The 19015-nt window shown below is 35.9% G+C and overlaps 2 protein-coding genes across 2 annotated transcripts in view; one reads left to right on the forward strand and one right to left on the reverse strand.

Moving 5' to 3' along the window:
* The window catches only part of LOC120012450 (disease resistance protein RUN1-like), a 30182-nt gene extending 23988 nt beyond the window's left edge, over positions 1-6194 (forward strand). The window contains exons 5-6 of the mRNA XM_038863877.1: positions 5051-5071; positions 5520-6194. Of these exons, the coding sequence (XP_038719805.1) occupies positions 5051-5071; positions 5520-6178 (680 nt within the window). The 3' untranslated portion in view covers positions 6179-6194. The remainder of the gene's footprint in view (positions 1-5050; positions 5072-5519) is intronic.
* A 1406-nt stretch (positions 6195-7600) lies between these two features.
* Positions 7601-17686, reverse strand: LOC120013794 (putative elongation factor TypA-like SVR3, chloroplastic). The gene is made up of 14 exons (XM_038865728.1): positions 17382-17686; positions 17111-17220; positions 16819-17022; positions 15337-15513; positions 14878-15027; positions 14048-14137; positions 12369-12503; positions 12075-12191; positions 11569-11720; positions 11413-11497; positions 11166-11257; positions 9359-9524; positions 8834-9029; positions 7601-8072 (listed from the first exon to the last, which is right to left on the reverse strand). The coding sequence occupies exons 1-14, from the start codon at positions 17623-17625 to the stop codon at positions 7939-7941; spliced, it is 2052 nt and encodes a 683-aa protein (XP_038721656.1). The 5' UTR covers positions 17626-17686; the 3' UTR covers positions 7601-7938.
* Positions 17687-19015: the final 1329 nt, after the last annotated feature.

Raw genomic sequence — 19015 nt, forward strand, 5'->3', positions numbered from 1 at the left:
TTATAACATAGATTATTGATGCAATATGTCCAAGTATTGTTAATAAATATTAATATAAACATATGAGCTTTCCACAAATGTAATGGGTTTCAATTTTTTGGTTGGATATTGTGGTGAAAAACAAATCAGTTTGTTGCTGAATAATTACAACTGTCCGGACACCACAAGTGGCTGTCCGGATAGTCAGGGGTATGTATTAGTGTCGGGCAGTATGTTGCGATAGCTATCCGGATAACTCAAGTGGTTGTTCAGACAGTTGTCAAGCAACAGCTGTATTTCGAATTCTGTTCTATTTTAGTTACGGGTTTTTTAGTTGTTTTGGGTTTTAAGTCGACCTAAACTCCTCCATATAGTATAAATAGTTAGACATATTCTTTTCTTGACGGCATCCTTTTGACAACTTTGGGGTTTTGTTTGTCTGCTTTGTTTGAGAAGAGTGTGAGAGAGTTGATTGTTATTCCGGGTGAGATTTAGGGAAGTTCTTGGCATAGAGAACTTGTCTCTTGGAATTCTTTGTAACTTTTTTCATTCATATTAGTGGAACTTTCGTTGGTTTCGTCTGAGGATTATGCAATTTGTCGAACCTTGTTAAACCTGTGTCTTACTCTTTTTCTCTATTTTGTTTTCGCATTATTGTTTTGTCAAATTGAACCATCATTATTCACAATATTTTTAATATACAAAATATTGTAACAAGTTTTTTGTTTGATTAATTGAAGTATCATCCTTTTCAAATCGGATTTTTTAAAATATAATTCAGTAATTTACCTACTTTCCACAAAAAAAAAAAGGGTAATATGGGATTTTCAGAAATGAAGTTGGGGCATAATTGGAACTTTCATGTCATTTTCGTAGATTATCCTTCCGTCTCCTCTGCTCCATCTTCCTTTCTACATTGTTTGAGAGAGAAGAAAGAGCAAGAATTAAAAATATATATATAAAAATGAATACACACAAGTCATCAATGTCAAGGAAGTTGCAATTATTTTTCTCCTGTGTTTTCCTCAGCACTTTGAAGAGAACTAGAAATAGCATGGAACTTTCATTTTATAAATAATGCAATTAGCTTTAATTTTAAATGGTATCTGCATCAATCATAACGTGTTATGTTCTAGACATTGAAGAAAACTTGGTTATGGTAAGCAGAGTTGTTTTATTATCGTTCAACTCGGAGAAAGTAGATGATAGCCACAAGTACTCATCTTTTGTCCAAGAAGATGCTAAAATTTTTCTACACCGTGTTGTTTTTCTCGAGTCTTTGAAGACGTTTGGAAATCGAAAATGACATGTAACTCATCAGTTTGATAGCCCATGGGAACCCAACGGTTTATTCTATTGATTTAATCAATGTAATAGTTTTATTTCACTCTTTTATCTCATAATTCATTATCAAAAATTTATTGTTTTAATATAAATTACATTATTTTTTAAAACACAGTCTAGAAGTCATTGTTTTAATTCTAAATCCATTGTTTTTCAAATTCTATTGAAAAAAACAATGGAATTAAGATTTACCCGATAAAACTCATCTACAATGGATCTTGTTAGAAAAAATTTTATGCGCTGATTCTGAATATGTAATTTTTTTTAAAATCTAACATTTATGTTGAGAGTTAAAAAATTTTAAAATTTTGTTTAAGAAACTTGAGTTCCCACAAATTATAATTATATGGGCTACCTAACATTAACATTAATGCTTGGAAATATATTAGTTTGGCATTTTGAGTGTGACCTCGGGTAAAGCTCGGATAATTTTTCTCTGCATGTGTTTTGACGAAAATTAAATTAACGTATAATGAACGTAACTTGAAATTTTGACTCTTTACTACAAGGAAACGGAGTATATCTTTAATGATTGACTAGGAATAGTTGTCTCCTTTATTTTTGTCACTTTCTTTTCACTCGCAAACTATTATTATTGCTAAGAAGCTTCAGGAGGCAACTATTCTTTATAACCATTTCACTTCCTTTATCCCAAATCTTCTTTACTAAAAGACTCAAATAAGACTTGAAAGAGCACAAGTACTCATGATCTCTGCTTCTACTTATGGCTTCTTCGTCTACTACTTTCATAACTCCTATTCAGAAGAAGTATGATGTTTTCCTTAGTTTTAAAGGGGCTGACACTCGTGACAACATTATTAGTCATGTATATGCTGCTTTGTCTCATGCAAAAATTGAAACTTTCATTGATAATGACCTCGAGAGAGGAGATGTCATTTCAGATGCTCTTCTCAGGACGATTGCGGAATCAAAAATCTCACTAGTCATTATCTCTGAGAACTATGCTTCTTCAAGATGGTGCTTAGATGAACTCGTGAAAATCATGGAGTGTAACGATGTAAATGGACAAATTGTTATACCAGTCTTCTTCAAAGTGGATCCATCACATCTAAGAAACCAATCAGGCCCTTTTGGACAAGCTTTAGCTTGGTATGAAGGTCATCCAAAGTTACAAACGTGGAGGGACGCATTGACAAAAGTTGCTAATTTATCTGGATGGGATCACAGGTCACAAGGTAATTCCTTTGTTTTGTCTCCCTTCTTGATATTCTTAAGATTACCACAACTATTTCTTGCATTAAAAATCATAATATCATTCGGGTTTACTTCTTTTCTTTTCAGGCCTGAGGCTATGCTTATTGAAAGTATTGTGATAGATATTTTGGGCAAGCTTTACTACACTTCCTCAAGCAATTTTGGTGATCTTATTGGAATGAATTTTCACTTTGAGCAAATTGAATCATTACTAAGTATGATTAATGAAAATGTTCGTATCATAGGATTTTGGGGGATGGGAGGTATAGGCAAAACAACACTTGTTAGAACTTTCTTTAACCACAATTTGTCAAAATTTGAAGGGCATGCTATTATTGAAGACATTAGACAAACATGTGCGAAGTGTGGACTAAATGAGTTACGAGATAAACCTGTTACTGGATTACTGAGAGATGAGAACTTAAATGTAGGCACTCCTAATATTGAATTCTGTTTATAAGGGATAGGCTTTGTCGTAAGAAGGTTCTCATTGTTTTGGATGATGTAGATGATTTTCAGCATATAGAACTTTTAGTTGGACAGCGCGACTGCCTTGGCCGAGGAAGTATTGTCATCATAACAAGTAGGGACAAACAAGTGCTTAAGTATAGAGTCGATAGGATCTAATCTATGACGTTCCAGGGTTGGATTACATTGTCAGTCTCCATCTTTTTAGCTGATACGCTTTCAAACAAGAGTATCCACTAGAAGATCATCACATGAAACTGTCCTACAAGGCAATAAATTATGCAAAAGGTAATCCGTTGGCTCTTAAAGTCTTGGGTTCCTATCTATATGGAAGGAGCAACCAAGAACAGGAAAGTGCATTGAGGAAATTAGAAGGAACCCCATACATGGCCATGCAGCAAGTGTTGTGTATCAGTTATGATGGATTAGACCACGAAGAAAAAAATTTGTTTCTTAACATTGCGTGTTTCTTTAAAGGAGCATATGTTGATGAAGTCAAATGCTTCCATGACGCTTGCAATTACTCTACGGATATAGGACTTGCTGTGCTTATTGACAAATCTCTTATAACTATTCAAATGGGTTATGTATGGATGCATGATCTACTACAAGAAATGGGTCGACAATTTGTCCGTGAAGAATCCCTGGAAGAGCCAGGAAAACGCAGTAGGTTGTGGGATCATGATGACATCTATGAAGTATTGACAAATAACACGGTAAGAGCCAGGAAAATGCAATAGAAATTCATATTTTTTACAATATGCATTTTGTTTATGTCTTGATTTCCTTACTCACTTTGGTCTACAGGGGACTGTGGCAGTCAAAGGTATATTGTTGGACATGTGTGAACCAAGAGACTTGAGCATAAGTCCAGTAGCATTTCAAAGTATGCACAATCTTGAGTTCCTCAAACTTAGAGTCCATTCGTCCGTTGTATGCCTTCCTCATGGCCTTAAATCACTTGGTAACAAGTTAAGATATTTGTGCTGGGAACGATACCCTTTGACATATTTGCCATCAAATTTTTTTGCGGAGAATCTAGTTAGGCTCATAATGCTTTTCAGCCATGCTGAACGATTGTGGAATGGAAAACAGGTATAAATTATAAATTCTAGATTCCTCCGAAAAAATGTAGTGACATATCAAAGATCTTTTTCTTTTAATATATTACTATAAAACCAACATTCTAAAAATTAATGAAAAACGATTAGAATACAAACAATTTGTGTCTAGAAGGTGTGCTTAGAATGTTTCAAGCTCCCATAATTTTTTATTCATAATCCATCTTCACGAATTGTTCCACATAGTAGCATTATTTTGGTTCTTGTATTATAATTCTTTGGCCTTACAAATTATCAAATAAAATTTAGTAAAAATTACTTAACTTCGGAAAAATCATATGAAACATAATTAAATCCTTAAAATTAAGAATTACAGAACTCAGTATTTAGTAGATAGGTTATGTTATGTAGAGTATGAATGAAATAATGAGAGAACATTTAAGTAAAAAATGTTCTTAATACTGTAATGTTTAAATAATATTTTTTGTTGTTGTCGCAGAATCTTGTGCACTTAAAGGAGATTCATCTCTCTTACTCGAAGAAGTTGATTGAAATTCCAGACCTCTCACTGGCTACAAATCTTGAACGACTGCATCTTGATGGATGTTCCCTTATCAAGAAATTTCCGGATGTATCATCGAAAATCAAAATTTTAAATTTATATGGGACTGCAATCGAAGAAGTTCCATCAACAGTCTGCAATCTCAAATCCCTATTTGCGTTGGACCTTGGTGGATGCAAGAGGCTTAAGAATCTCCCCACCAACAATTATAAACCACTTTGGCATTTTGGTCTGCATTTTCCATTGAAGAAAAGGGAGCATCAAGAAGAAGTTACTACGCATTTGAGGAAGTTGACTCATGACCATTTTCCTTGGTTATCTTGTGTGCGCAGCATAAATCTTTCTGGAAACAATTTTCAGGAAATACCTTTTGCCATTAAACAGCTTATTTATCTACAATTGCTTAACCTGGAGGACTGCGAGAGGCTTCAATCACTGCCTCAGCTTCCAATGAATGTCCGATTTATAAATGCAGCGAATTGCATATCACTAGAAATGGTGGCAAATCCTTTATCCACGGCAGCCATAGAAGTATTTGACACTTCCGAAGATCATATGAAGTTTGATTTTAGATTTCAATTTCTAAATTGCTGGAAATTGGACCATAATTCAAGAAACAGCATAGTGGCGGACATAGAATCGAAGTTGCTATACGTGAAAGCCAATTATCCGGAAAGCATAGTGGTCTCTCTCTCTCTCTCTCTCTCTCAATATGGGTTTATCTCTCTCTGCATTTATACACATATTTTAAATTACAATTTCTGATTATCATTTGATGATCATGATGCAGGATCCGGATACGGAATCATCCAAGATCATTTTACCAGCACCAGGAGGTGATGTTCCAGATAGGTTCAAGTATAAAAGCAAGGTATCCTCACTAACTGCAAAGCTTCCTCCACATTGGCGTAGTGACGAGTTATTCTGCCTGGTTTTTTGTGTTGTTCTTGAATGCAACAACTTCCCCAACTACTGCAGTCCCTACTGTGTTAACTATAATTGCCACACAAGTATCAACAGAGCTAGAGGTGATAGCTACAGTGCCATTATTTGTGAGAGGTTTATTTGGAGATCTCAAAAAGCTTTTCGGTCAGATCAAGTCATTTTAAATTATGATCAATCATGGATAAATTATTGGAGAATGATACCTGAAGAAGCAGATGATGTGGACGAGATCTCAATTGAATTCGATGTTGAAGAAGATGCCAGAAACTATTTTAAGGTCAAAGGGTGTGGGTTCCATTTACTATACACTCATGACATAGAAAATAGACATGATCATGATGGTCATGTAGTGGTACCGCCTAACTCTCCTTGTTCCCAGTTCTCCTTAAACCAAGATTGCATGGATGAAGAATCAGCGATACAAGATGCTAAAGATGATGGAGGCTATAATGTGGGTAACCCCGTGGAAGTTTCATCTCCAGTGAGGAGTAGGAAAACAAAACGGAAGCTGAAGCTGAAGACATTAGGAAATTTTATTAAATCTCGTTGGTTTCGAGGGAAATCGACTCAAAAAGAGTTAAGAGAGGCCCCGAGCTTGGTCTAGTTCTCCTCATGTTTCATTACAATTTCTCTTCAGTTCAAGAGTAAGTCACCCTCTCTGGCCTCTTTCTTCTTTTTTTTATGTTTTTATTCTTTGCCTAGTGTTATGAAGCAGAATACTTTGGAACACTAATATGACTCACCATGAGTCATATATCTAAAGCACAACACCTTTCCCTCAAAACCAGTTACACACAACAACAAACTACCGTTTAATATGCTTAATAACCACTGACTGTGCACCTCCAGTACGCCCACACACCCGACCATGATGTTCAGATTAGGTTAGGTTTTTCGTTAATAGTATGTGGGTATAGATTATGACTTTTTGTTGAAAAGAATTGAAGTGTGTGCAAAATTGATTAGAAAATGGTATGGGATTAATATATTCTGTGTGTGCTCAGATTGTAGAAATAATTGCGATTGCTGACTTGTTGAATCTCTTTGGTTGTTGCACCTCAACATGTTCATTAGACAAATGATCTGCTGCTTGGATGGATTGTTTCGTGGTTTGGGTCTGAATATTGCTTCTTTTGTTTGCAGGTAGAGCTTGCTGCCCTTCTCCATGATATAGGTATTGATACTCTTTTCTCTCCTGCCTTTACTTTAACTTCGTACAAGTATTCATTATTTATGATCTTATGGCTCATTTGGTAAACAAAAGTAGGTCAGCTGAATTACTGAATTCAAGTCTTTTTGGTTTATGCAGCATTTGTTTCTCAAGTATTTTATTATATTGCAGATCTTTGTTGGTAATCTGGATCCCAATGTCGGGGAAGAGGAATTGAAGCAAATCTTTTTAAAATTTGGGGAGTTTTTTTCATATTAAGATCCCTGTGGCCAAAGGATGTGGCTTTGTACAGTTTGGAAGTAGGTTTGTTCAGTAATTTTTTTCTTATGACATGGTTTTGTATGGTTTGTAACTATGTTTAATTAGTGTCTAACAATGATTGACTTTGTTCAAAACTATTTTTTTTCCCTCATGGTGGTGATTTATTTTTTCATATTTAGTTTCTTTATTAAGTACATGCTAGTATGGTACTACAACTTGTGCTGACATGTTGGCATATCATCAATTTTTCAGCCCATCATTCCATTTGTGTTTTCCATTTAGACAAGCTGAACTAAATAAATAGCAAAAATGTCTACTCGGAAATTACATAACCTGACGCAACGCGTGGGCTACCTACCTTGTTTATTTAGATAGTTGATAGAAGGTGCGATATTTAAATAGTTACTTTTTAGCTCGAGTCTCACTTGACTCAACTCGTCATTAAGAATAACAATGAAATGAAATAGGGTATTTGAAAAATTCATTCTTGTAAATACGTTTTGGTTAGAAAATAGAGAGCATGAGTAGGGTACAGACAAAGGAATTTTGGTTAGAAAATTAAGAATGAAAATTGTTACATTTGAAGAAAACTAATTATTCCAATGTTACATCTCATCAAAATTTATTTTGCAGCCATTTAGTGGCTGTACAAATTGCTATCTCCATAAAATGTTTCATTTGCTTTATATAATCTTCTGTAGGAAACAATCCATATACATTTATATATCAGACATTCAAAATTGTATTTGTTAATGAAAAGGGAGCTTCAGAGATTGCATAGGGGAAACATTTATAAAATACGTCAGCTGCGAATCGGAGGAAGGACCAGGAGACTTCAACAGCTGAGGTATCAAGGTTGAATTGCTCTGATATCAAGTTTTCAAGGATCCTTGGCTGGCTATTGCATATTTGCATGGCATGGATGTACAGTGTTACCTTGTCTTCTTTGCAACTTTAGGATTTTTGCACATTCTTATACAGGACGGAGTGACCTCAACCAATTCATCTTCTTGAATATACTCGATGCAATCATCCAAACTATAATCCAATGGTGTATCAAGAACCACTGCACAAAGAAGAAAGTATGGCTTGTTAAATGTCGCAAACAGGCAAACTACGATTTCAATCATACAAAGGCTTGTCGTGGTATGAATTAATCCATAAAAAAGACTTTATAAAGTAAAAGAATACCCTTTCTTTTTGAAGGTCTACTAGATTTCAAAAGAATACTAGAAACTATGCTAGATTTAATAGTTTCATATCTATTCCTATAGTTCTTTGTAGTGCACACATCCTGGCAACAATCTCATTTCCGCTACATTCAATTTTTGAGCCTCGTCATACATCAATGAAAATTCACAGATTGTATGGAAGCCACATAAGTTTCCTTTCCACTTCAAGGTTATCCTTCAGTGCCATAAAACGCGAGATGCGCTCTTCCACTGCACCCATTAAACTTCATTTCGTGTTAGATTCATCCTCTCTTCAATCAGTTCATCTTTCTAAACTTTGATCCAAGATATTTAACAATTCATATGAAATAAATTAACAATAACTTAACTCTTAGTCCTCATATACAGTAAACGGATTATGAAATACACATATGATCTGTTAAGACATAAATATCGCGTGTCGACTAGTTCAGTAGTTTGGGTGAATTGTATGTGCATAGAAGTGGTACCCACTCCTTTATCTAATAGGTCCTTTAAGGGAGAGTGTATGGGCCACTATAAGCAAAATTTAACATGATCTAAAATGATTGTTTCACATCATATAAGAAATTTTTTCTTAAAATTGAGTGCATAAAGCATTGAATCTGCATCTCACCTGTTTGTTCTTTGTTTGACCGTACATTTGTTGCAGCTTTTTTCTTGCATACATTGAGTGATAAGTCCCCAGGCCGCTGATGTATGCCAACTATTTGACCTTTGTAAACCTCCACTCCAGGACCAATAAACATCTGTCCTCTCTCCTGAGAACTAAATAGGGCATAAGATGTTGATGTTCCATTTTCAAAGGCAACCTGAAAATCGTCACATAGGAGACATTCACCTTTCCAAAACCACTAGAATGAAGAATATGAGAAACACTTAATGTTGAAAAGTCGTTGTTGCCTATTATACACAATTGGTAAGGTTTGACTAATTTTTCAAAATGATTTAAGGATGAAAGAAAAAAGACATCAACAAAAAGATATTGGCATGTTGCTATAAATTTACAAAAGTTGATAATTACTCCACTGATTCTGTACTGAAGATAGCAATAGACTATGATCCAATACCCTTGATCTTAAAATCATAAACAAACAAACCTTGCAATTGGCATAATAATTTGAAATGTTTTGGAGATTACCAATGAACCGTGATCTCTGGTTGTCATATCACCAGCCCAAGGACCATAGCTATCGAAAATTGTGTTAAGAAGAGCTGTTCCTCGAGAGGCTGTTAAAATGGCATTGCGCAGTCCAAGAAGCCCGCGGGTTGGAATCTTATATCTAAGCAGTGTTGTTCCTTCTGACCTGTCACATGAAAAGGATCACACTGTTCCATGAAAGATACAATGACGAAGGAGCAGGTATTTAAGGTGAAAATTGCTCATAGCCAGGAATAGCGGCAGAATTCAAGAAATAAAGGATCACAGACAGGAATAGCAGCAGAATTCAAGAAATAAAAGTAGTCACCAAAAGGTAAAGATATAATATATCTTAATAAATTTCATTTAGCAGCATTTCCTTATTGGCACCATATTGAATGCTAACCATCTGCCAAAATAGTTCCACCTTGGTGACTACTTTTGTTTGGTATGCACTAATCACTATGATGAAGAGTTTATTTAGACAGGATAGGGGGAGCTGCAATCTTAAAAATTTTTAAACCTAAACCATTGATTCATAAGGTGTACACGTGTAACTATCTCCAATATCATATATTCCTTTTATTTTTTCAAAAATTCACCAACCCAGTTTTTGCTCTTCTGAAGAGACAATCTTGATTTTGCTCTTCTGTGGAGACTATCTGATGTCGCTATTCTGAAGAGACGATCTTGATTTTCTCATTCTCTTCTGAGGAGACGATCTGATTTTGATCTTCTGAAGAGATGATATCATGTAGTTCGACATCAGATCTTGCTTTTATAATTCCTCCTCCAGTAAACCCATCACATACCCTCCAGTAAACCCATCACATACCTTAACTTGATTTAGCTAGACCCATATAAGCTTCTAAGATTGCAGTTTAATGGAGTAGGAATAGAGAAGCACGGGAAGGAGAGAGAAGCAAGGAAGTAGGAAGATTTAATGGAGAGAGAAATGTTAGAAAGTTGAGGAGAGAGAATATGTTGGACAGTTTCTCAGCCATTGGATGTAATGGACGGTTTAGATTTAAAAAATTCAAAGATTGCAGCCTAAGGCGGATTGCAGCCCCCCTTCCCTATTTAGACCACTCAAAAAGAGATATTCAGTAAAACCTGCATGGATGTCATTGATTGTCTAAAAACTCCAGAAAAAATGCAATGCAATTATTATGTCATTAAAACTGGCTGGCGGCTGATCTGATGCTTATTGGCTAATGGCTATAGACTAGGAAAGACCAAATCTTCGTCAATGAAAGTTGTAATATGCTTGGAATGCCCCCATGAATGAGAGAAGATGTTTCATTGTTATTACCTATGATGCATACATGCAGATATAAGTCAAGTGTGTGCTCTATATGCGTACAACTATACGTGTCTATGGCATGTCAATCCATGATTTGCAGACAAGTAAAAACCTTTAGATTTTTAGTTCAGAAATCTATTACTCAGAGAGGTACAGCCCACAAAGAATCTCAATCCCTCCATTGTAAAGCTTCACCCGCAGAGTCGTAGAAGGCATGAATCAATACTATGTACCTTTTCGAAAATAAGGATTCCTCCCTAAGTCCCTAGACTTTTTTATTATAAACCGGTTTGATCGTCTAAAATTCTGGAGTCTTGTCTTTCCCTAGAAATGTTTTTGATCTTACTAACTGCTCGTCCTTGGTGTAGTTGTGGGTTGCGCCCTTTGGTGCTTGAATAAATTTTTTCTATTAGCTTTATGCCTATCAAAATTAATTTTAAGATACTTCAACTGGAAACTGAAGAAGCAGAAAAGAAAACCAAGCTAAGGGAAAACTATACCCACCCTACACGCATATCAATCATCTGCCCCCGCCTTTTGCCAAGAAGTTCGACCACAGACCCCATGTGTTCCTCCGGTACCTCCACAGTGGCAATCTGCAAGAAGCACATAGTGATATCAATTACAAACCTGCCCAACCAGCACCTCCAAATTACCCCAAAAAAGAGAAAAGGGAAGGATATAGATCTAACCCTCTTTTCCCTCCCTGATTCCTGAATATAAATATGAATTATCTTGACAAGATAATCACCTCATATGGTTCCAGCAATTTGTCATCCACCTTTTTGTTAATAACCTTTGGGGGTCCCACCATAAATTCATATCTTTCCCTCCTCCTGCAATGCATGATTATTAAAAAAGATCCATCTTAAAGAGTTGCAAGAGCACTAAAATAAATTATACTTACATGTTTTCGATCAATATGGTGAGATGTAAAGTTCCACGCCCACTAACAACGAATGTGTCTGCAGATTCACCATCTTCAACACGCATAGCCAAATTTCTCTCAATCTCACGATATAGTCGATCTCGTAAGTTCCTGCTGGTGACATACTTTCCCTGAAAAGCAAAAAGGCCACACAGAAACAAGAAGACCATTGTTAACTGCGATGCATGTAAGAACTACTACAATAGTGCGGAAGGCTTGTTTATTAAAGACAAAATCTTAACATGTTCTGGAGGCAAAGCATTTACAAAGAGGACATAGTGGTACAATTCACCCAAGTCATTGGATTCACAATCCTTTTGTTTTTCCACAAAGGATATTGGATTCACAAAATACTGACTCCTTAACATTTCAAGAAACATTTGGATGTATTAAATCAGAAATTGCAAGAGGCAATACTTGAAATGATACTGCAAGCTTTGTTGAGGAATTTATTTCCGTAGTTGTAATGTGTTCCACATACATACCTCACGGCCAACAAACGGTGAAGTGTTTATGGCAAATGCCATTTTTACAGTGGGTTCCTCCACCTTAATGGCAGGTAATGGCTTCCCAGATATTTTATCAGCAATTGTCTCCCCAATCTGATAAATAAGCCAAATGAGTCAGAAAATATCCTGAGAAACTGACACTTCTTTTTTTTTCCTTTTCCTTTTTTGATGTGGAATATTCATACCATAGCCTATCTGATAATCATGCATAAGAATAGGTAACATAAAAACACGGAACAAATATGACACAGGCAACAGAGTTTTGCTTACCTGAATATCATTAATTCCACAGACAGCACATATGTCCCCAGCTTCCACAGTTTCTGTAGGAACTCTGCTGAATTTCTCATACACAAAAAGTTCACTTATTCTCGCAAATCTACATGAGTCTTCTGAGGTGCATACCTTAAAAAAAATTCCATCCATTATTAGGAAAACATCCAGTAGCCTCTTTCTGAAAGAACTGGTTTCTCTAGAATGAATATCACAAAAATGACAGAAAAATTTAGCAGCAACAACAAAGTGTCGATGAACACCAGATAGGCCTTGGTGTCATCTAGTCATGACAAATTTTGGTTAAATCCCAAAAGACTGACCTATCTTCATCATCATCAAAGCCTTTATCCCAAAAGTTTGGGGTCGGCTACATGAGTCTATGAGAAAATCAACGGGAATCCACCACGTGGATTCGTTTTCTCCATTCATTTCTATCATAGAGCATACAATCATCCAATCCTACTAATTTCATATCGTTTCTTATTACTTAAAGCTATATCATTTTAAGCCTTCCTCGCCCCCTCTTACTCTCTCCTATACAAATTTTGTCGTTCCTCCTCACTACCGCACCGCTATCTCTAGGTTGAACATGTTCATACAATCTTAAACGATTTTCTCATAGCTAATCTTCAATAGGTGCTACTCCTACCTTATATCTAATAATCGCATTTCTTATCCTATCTTTCCTTGTGTGACCACACATCCAACGAAGCATTCGCGTTTCTGCTACATGCATTTTTGGATATATTGTCTCTTGATAGCCCAACACTCGGAACCATACATCATTGCGGGTCGTATAGCTGACCTATAGAATTTTTCCTTCAACCTTAAGGGAATCCTTCAGTCGCATAAAATTCCGGATGCACTCATCCACTTACTCCACCCGTTTTTAATCCTTCGGTCATAAAAGACTGACCCATCTTGTGAAGACTTTATTACATTACATACGCTAAATGTGAAGTCATATTACTTTGATCAGAGACATTCTCTCCGTTTGTTTCTTTTGGGTACATCCTCCACATGTTAGCTTCAAAACTCAAAAGCAAGACACTTCCGAAATCGTGGTACAGATATGGGTATAACAAAATATATTGCTAGCCTCGAAGATAAGCCTGTAGAATGCATCATGTTTAACTGCCTGTGAAGGAAATATGTATTTATAATCTATATGTCTCCATAGAAAACTACTTATTGGTCAAGTGATGCCTGATAGGTTGCTTTTAAGCTTCATCAACAATAACTTTCAAGTTTATAGAATAACCACGAAAAGTGACAACAATTCTTACAAAAAGAAACGCTCCAAACAGGACAGTCCAATCACCCTCTCCAATATCATAGGACTGTCAGTCATCAAATTCTTATAATGAAGTCAGGGAAGGACATTATTTAAAAAAAAAATTGCACAATAACATAGCCTTTTCGCTTTCAAACAGGGAGGTCCCATCTACCCACAAGGGATTAAATGTAAACATTTCACTTGGATTAATGGTATGGATGCAATTAAAAAATAATAACAATGTCAATAATGATATTCCTATGGTCGGTTCAATAAGTCTTTTCTTTCCGGTTCATATTCGGATTGGGTTTATTATAAAGCCAATCAAAGTTCGAATGGACATGAAGTTATGGCAGACAAGCCCGTAGATAGGTTTAAACCAGATCCCAATACTCACCCTCACATCCATTCCTCTCTGCAGAACCCCTGCATGCAAGCGTCCAATAGCAATTTTCCCCTTATGTTCATCGTACTCAGTACTGGTAACCTAGAATCACCAGGCAAAGACAAATACAGAAATGAGAATCCAAACAAACTAGCAGTTCTTTGAAAATACAAAATAAGAGGCAGACCTGCAACCTATTGCGTTTGAAAATATCTTGCTAATACTCATAGTCATATTTGGCAATTGGAAGAATTTATTTCTCCTTGAGGTCATCATCACTTGTCGAATATTTATACATGCACGGACTTGACACTGCAAGAGCTAAGTTTAACAGACATCCTAATAGAGCCCAAGCAACTAGATATTCTGAAATAAAGTTTTAGTGAAGTCTAAGGTCATAGTGGACTGTTCAAGTGTCAGGATCTCTTTGCAATGAAGTGGGAGGTATAGCTTTTATAGTTTCTCCAAATATGTTGATGCAAATAAACATTGATTTCAGATTGCCCTTTCTCTCTGGCTGTTAGTTAAAAAAAAATTTACATTTTAGCATTCTTGCAACTATCTGTTATCATGATCCAAGCTAAAGTAATGAAGAGTACAATTTTTTTTGACACTTTTAGTTACAATTTCTTAACAACTTTAGAGGTTCTACGATATCAAAAATAAATTCTTTAGTCATACCAAACATGCTAATCCTCATAGTAAAGTTCAGCCACAAACAAATTCTCCAGCATGTAATTCTAGCAGCACGATAAATGTATACCACATCTAGGATAAAGCTACTATCACCAAGGAAAACCGGGGAAAAGCTCGAAAAATAATACAAAGAAACAAACACTAACAAGCATTTGTGATGCACCATCCTCAATACGCGGTCCAGGTATGCATCTCATGATAGCCTCAAAAAGCGGTCCAAGGTCATCTGCCAAGTTTTCAGGAGACAATCCTGCCTTTCCTTGAATACCACTTGCATAAATTGCTTGAAAATCACACTGGAGAGAAAATGAGTCATAAGAGTTAGATTCATAATGGCATTTATAAATCTAGGCAGAAACTATGAAGAAATCATCAGTCGGTTTGGTGTCTCTTTGATTTCCATCCTCCTTGGATTCAGGAAGATCTTCCTTCGATTGTGTAAAATAACCAGGTGGAATTCCCACAATTCTGGCAGACCATTTAAATGCCTCAAAATTTTGGGCATGACTGGAATCAAAATTAAGTTCCAGGTGTAACCAACATACATAGCGCAGCATCCAAAATTAAATACAGATTATCCTTTGCACATACTGTATTATAAATACCTGTTCATCAGTTGCATTTAGCTCAATAAATAGCTCAAAGGTGGAATTAATAACATAATCTGGACGAGCAGAAGGTCTGTCAATCTTATTCACAACAACCACAACAGCGTGGCCAAACTCTAAAGCCTTCTTTAATACAAATCTTGTCTGAGGCATTGGACCTTCAACAGAATCTACCTACAAACAGAGAGCTTTATCACCTTTCCATTAAGACAACTATAAGGAAAAAACACATAGATAATAATGAAAAATATGATAATATGAAATTTATAGCGATATGACTAGTTGACTTTAGAACATTAAGTTTGATCTTGAAACTACATACGCATTTGCAAATGAAATTGAGTTTTATGGGTGGCACTGCTGAAAAGTTTCCAATGGAATTGGCCATAGCCACTCAAGTCAATCTTAAAGAGAAATTTATTTGCCTTGGTCGATTATATATAGATGATTTCTCACCCAGATCTTGTTACACTTGGGAATCAACTTGAGACTTACATTCTGGATATGTGTACTTCAGATCTATTTTCAAATGTTAATGGGATCGCAAGTCTTGCTGAAAAGTTAGTGAAAACAAAAGCTAATTTGGTATATCCATTGGTATACAAATTAATTGTCTTAACATTAACTTTACCGGTTGCAACTGCAACAGTAGAGCTGGCATTTTCAGCTATGAAGATTGTCAAACATTGACTACGTGGTCGAATGGGAGATGAATCGCTTAATGATTGTTTGGTGCCATATATTGAGAAAGAGATTTTTTATCAAGTTCCTAATGAAGCTATCATCCAATATTGCCAGGACATGAAAACTCGGAAGAAACAATTATAGAAGTATGTATTAATGTATAATGTATTATTTTCAGTTATGACTTATGAGTTATGAATGACAATGAAGATGATTGATAATTTTATATAACAGTTTATTTTCGATTGAAATCAATATAAATATTTTTTTTCAGTTCCTGTATAAGTCCGACCCCATATACCTAGTAGGCTGGGTCCGCAAGAAATGGGTTTGTGGAGCATAAATTTCTTTGGAACCACCAATTGCAAAGAGCCAGCAATTTTCTTCACTTTTCTTTGCTGCCATTTTCAAATTGGCCTAGCTATTGACATTTACTGTACTCTACACACAAAGTGTGGTTTTTACTACAAGTACTGGCGATTTTGCAACACTTCTCAGATCATATTATGCATTGTCCACACTATTGATTGATATTATAATGATTTTCCCTTGTATAGTCACATTGCAATATTCTCCCCAGATATAGATTGTAATGTAAAGACTACAAAAGTGGACGAAAAAAAAATTAGACATCGATTTGAAAAGTAAATCATGCTTAATAGAAGATGCCATAAGAATGCGAAGACTAGGAGTACATAACCATAAACAACAATCATAAAAAGAAAAATAACCATGAAGAGTATAATGCTTGAACTGCACGATATGTTGACAGGTTATAAGGTGCAAAAGGAATACCACTAGAAGAACTCCTTCCACCATATTGAGGATTCGTTCCACTTCTCCTCCAAAGTCAGAGTGCCCAGGAGTATCAATGATATTAATTTTAGCATCCTTATAAGTAATGGATGTGTTCTTACTCAGAATGGTAATGCCTCTTTCACGTTCCAAATCGTTTGAATCCATTATTCTCTCCTGCACAAATTGATTAGCACGAAATACCTGCAACAAATAATAAGGATCAGGCATCATCAAAATTCATCCATCTTCATCACTGCCACCAGAAGCAAAGCATGAATTACAGCATTACGTTAGCTTGTTTCAACATCGCATCGACCAAAGTAGTCTTCCCGTGATCAACATGAGCTACAATCGCTATATTCCTTATGTCACTTCTTCTCTTCAGCTGGCTCTTCTTCTCTGATACCCCGACATCAAAAACAAGCCATCATTAATTCAATATACATGTATATATAAACATATATCCTTCAAATTTCAAATTAAATAACATATTTCATTCCTATTTCCTGAATACAAGAAAAGCAGCAAAGAATTGAAGTAGAGTTGGAGCCGAATATTACCATTCGCGGCCTCAGTGACCTGAGAAACGGAGCAAACAATCGGAGTGTGAATTGGTTGCCCTGAACGACGTTTAAGAACTGCGTTCTTGTTGACAGAGGATGAAGATAAGTGCAGGCCAAATAATTGCTTCGTGAGTAGCTGAGGGCGCGACGCAGAGGAAGACACACTTCTTAGAGAATAAGGGCAACGATTGATGGTGTTCACTGAGCAGGAAAAGTTACGGAAGTTAATCGCCGTCTCCATTGCAGTTGCTCGCTCTCTCACTCGCTCAAACAGAAGGGAGGGAGAGAGAGAGAGGATTAAGAAAATGAGGCTGTTAATAGTTATTGCGACCGAGGAGAAACTAGAGGCGGAGATGCTTTTTGGGTCGGCCACTAGGCCCAAATACTCCTGTTCAATAGTTCATCATCGAGGCCCACTTTGTACTAAGCCCAGAGATAGTTAACGTACACGTACTCTTCAACATGCGAACAATTGGGCCTGATGGCCTGTTCAAAAATAATTTCAATTTACTGACTCAAAAAATAACAAAGTGGCCTATTCAGCGACCGAGCGGCTGTCATACATGTGCACACGACACTTATCTAATAAGTGCCTATTTGGTAGACAATTTCGGACAACAATTTATGTTCTTGAACTATATATTGCTAAGCTCTATCAAACGGTCATTTTGGACTCATATTCTGAGACAATTTCAAAACAATAATATAACCATTTCTGAAATGGTTTGATTTTTGACAATTTTGAGACCATTCTGACAGCATATTATAAAATTACCCTCAATTCTCATGAATAGTGACGGAGATTTTCCAATAGAGTAGGCGACCGATGTAGAAGATGACCAAAAATACTAGAATATCTGCCACAATGAGAAATGTTGGGTCCGTTTGATAGAGCGGAAATGTTAATTTTCAATACTAATGAAAAAGATGTTGAGCTTAAAACTGTGTAATAAGTTATGAGGTGTTTGTCGAACTAAAAAGCTGCAACGAAAATGTTGTAAAATGAGTTAGTTTGGAGCAAAACTCGAGTTTGGACCCTGTAGAACCAAACCCAACTTGGTTCTTTATGGTAGTATATTTCATTTTAAGCTCAAACAAGATTTCATATTTGGGTAACAATTGATAATTTTTTTTTTCCTCTTTTTAACATATCATGATTCCAGAGGGCTCCCCCAAATCTAGACTCACACCACACATACGCCTCTCACTCACATGCACTAATTGAATTGAGACAACGCCCACAACAAGATTCCGATTAATTCTGCCCAACTGCTCTCCCATTGCTGATAAAAAATAAAAAAAAAGGTTAATTTTCATGGGAGCATGTTATAAATTGCCGATTGGGTTATGAAAAGAACAAAGTAGATTGTAGATTGGGGGGACAATGCTAACGGAAATTGCGTTTGCCAATTAAAGTAGCAAATAATATGGTGCATTTTGTTTGTTAAATTGAGTGAGTGTTTGTCACAAGTATTGGCTAATAATAAAAAGCTAAACGAGGTCATCTTAGCAAAAATCACTTTATTAAGATTTGTCTTTACTCTTTCGGTGATGCCAAAAAATTAGTGTTAGAAACCAATTTACAATTTAACCCTTCGACGCACACGTGTACGTGTTTGATTTAAATCATA

Source organism: Tripterygium wilfordii, chromosome 13, assembly GCF_013401445.1.
Source record: "Tripterygium wilfordii isolate XIE 37 chromosome 13, ASM1340144v1, whole genome shotgun sequence".
NCBI classification, from domain to species: Eukaryota; Viridiplantae; Streptophyta; class Magnoliopsida; order Celastrales; family Celastraceae; genus Tripterygium; species Tripterygium wilfordii.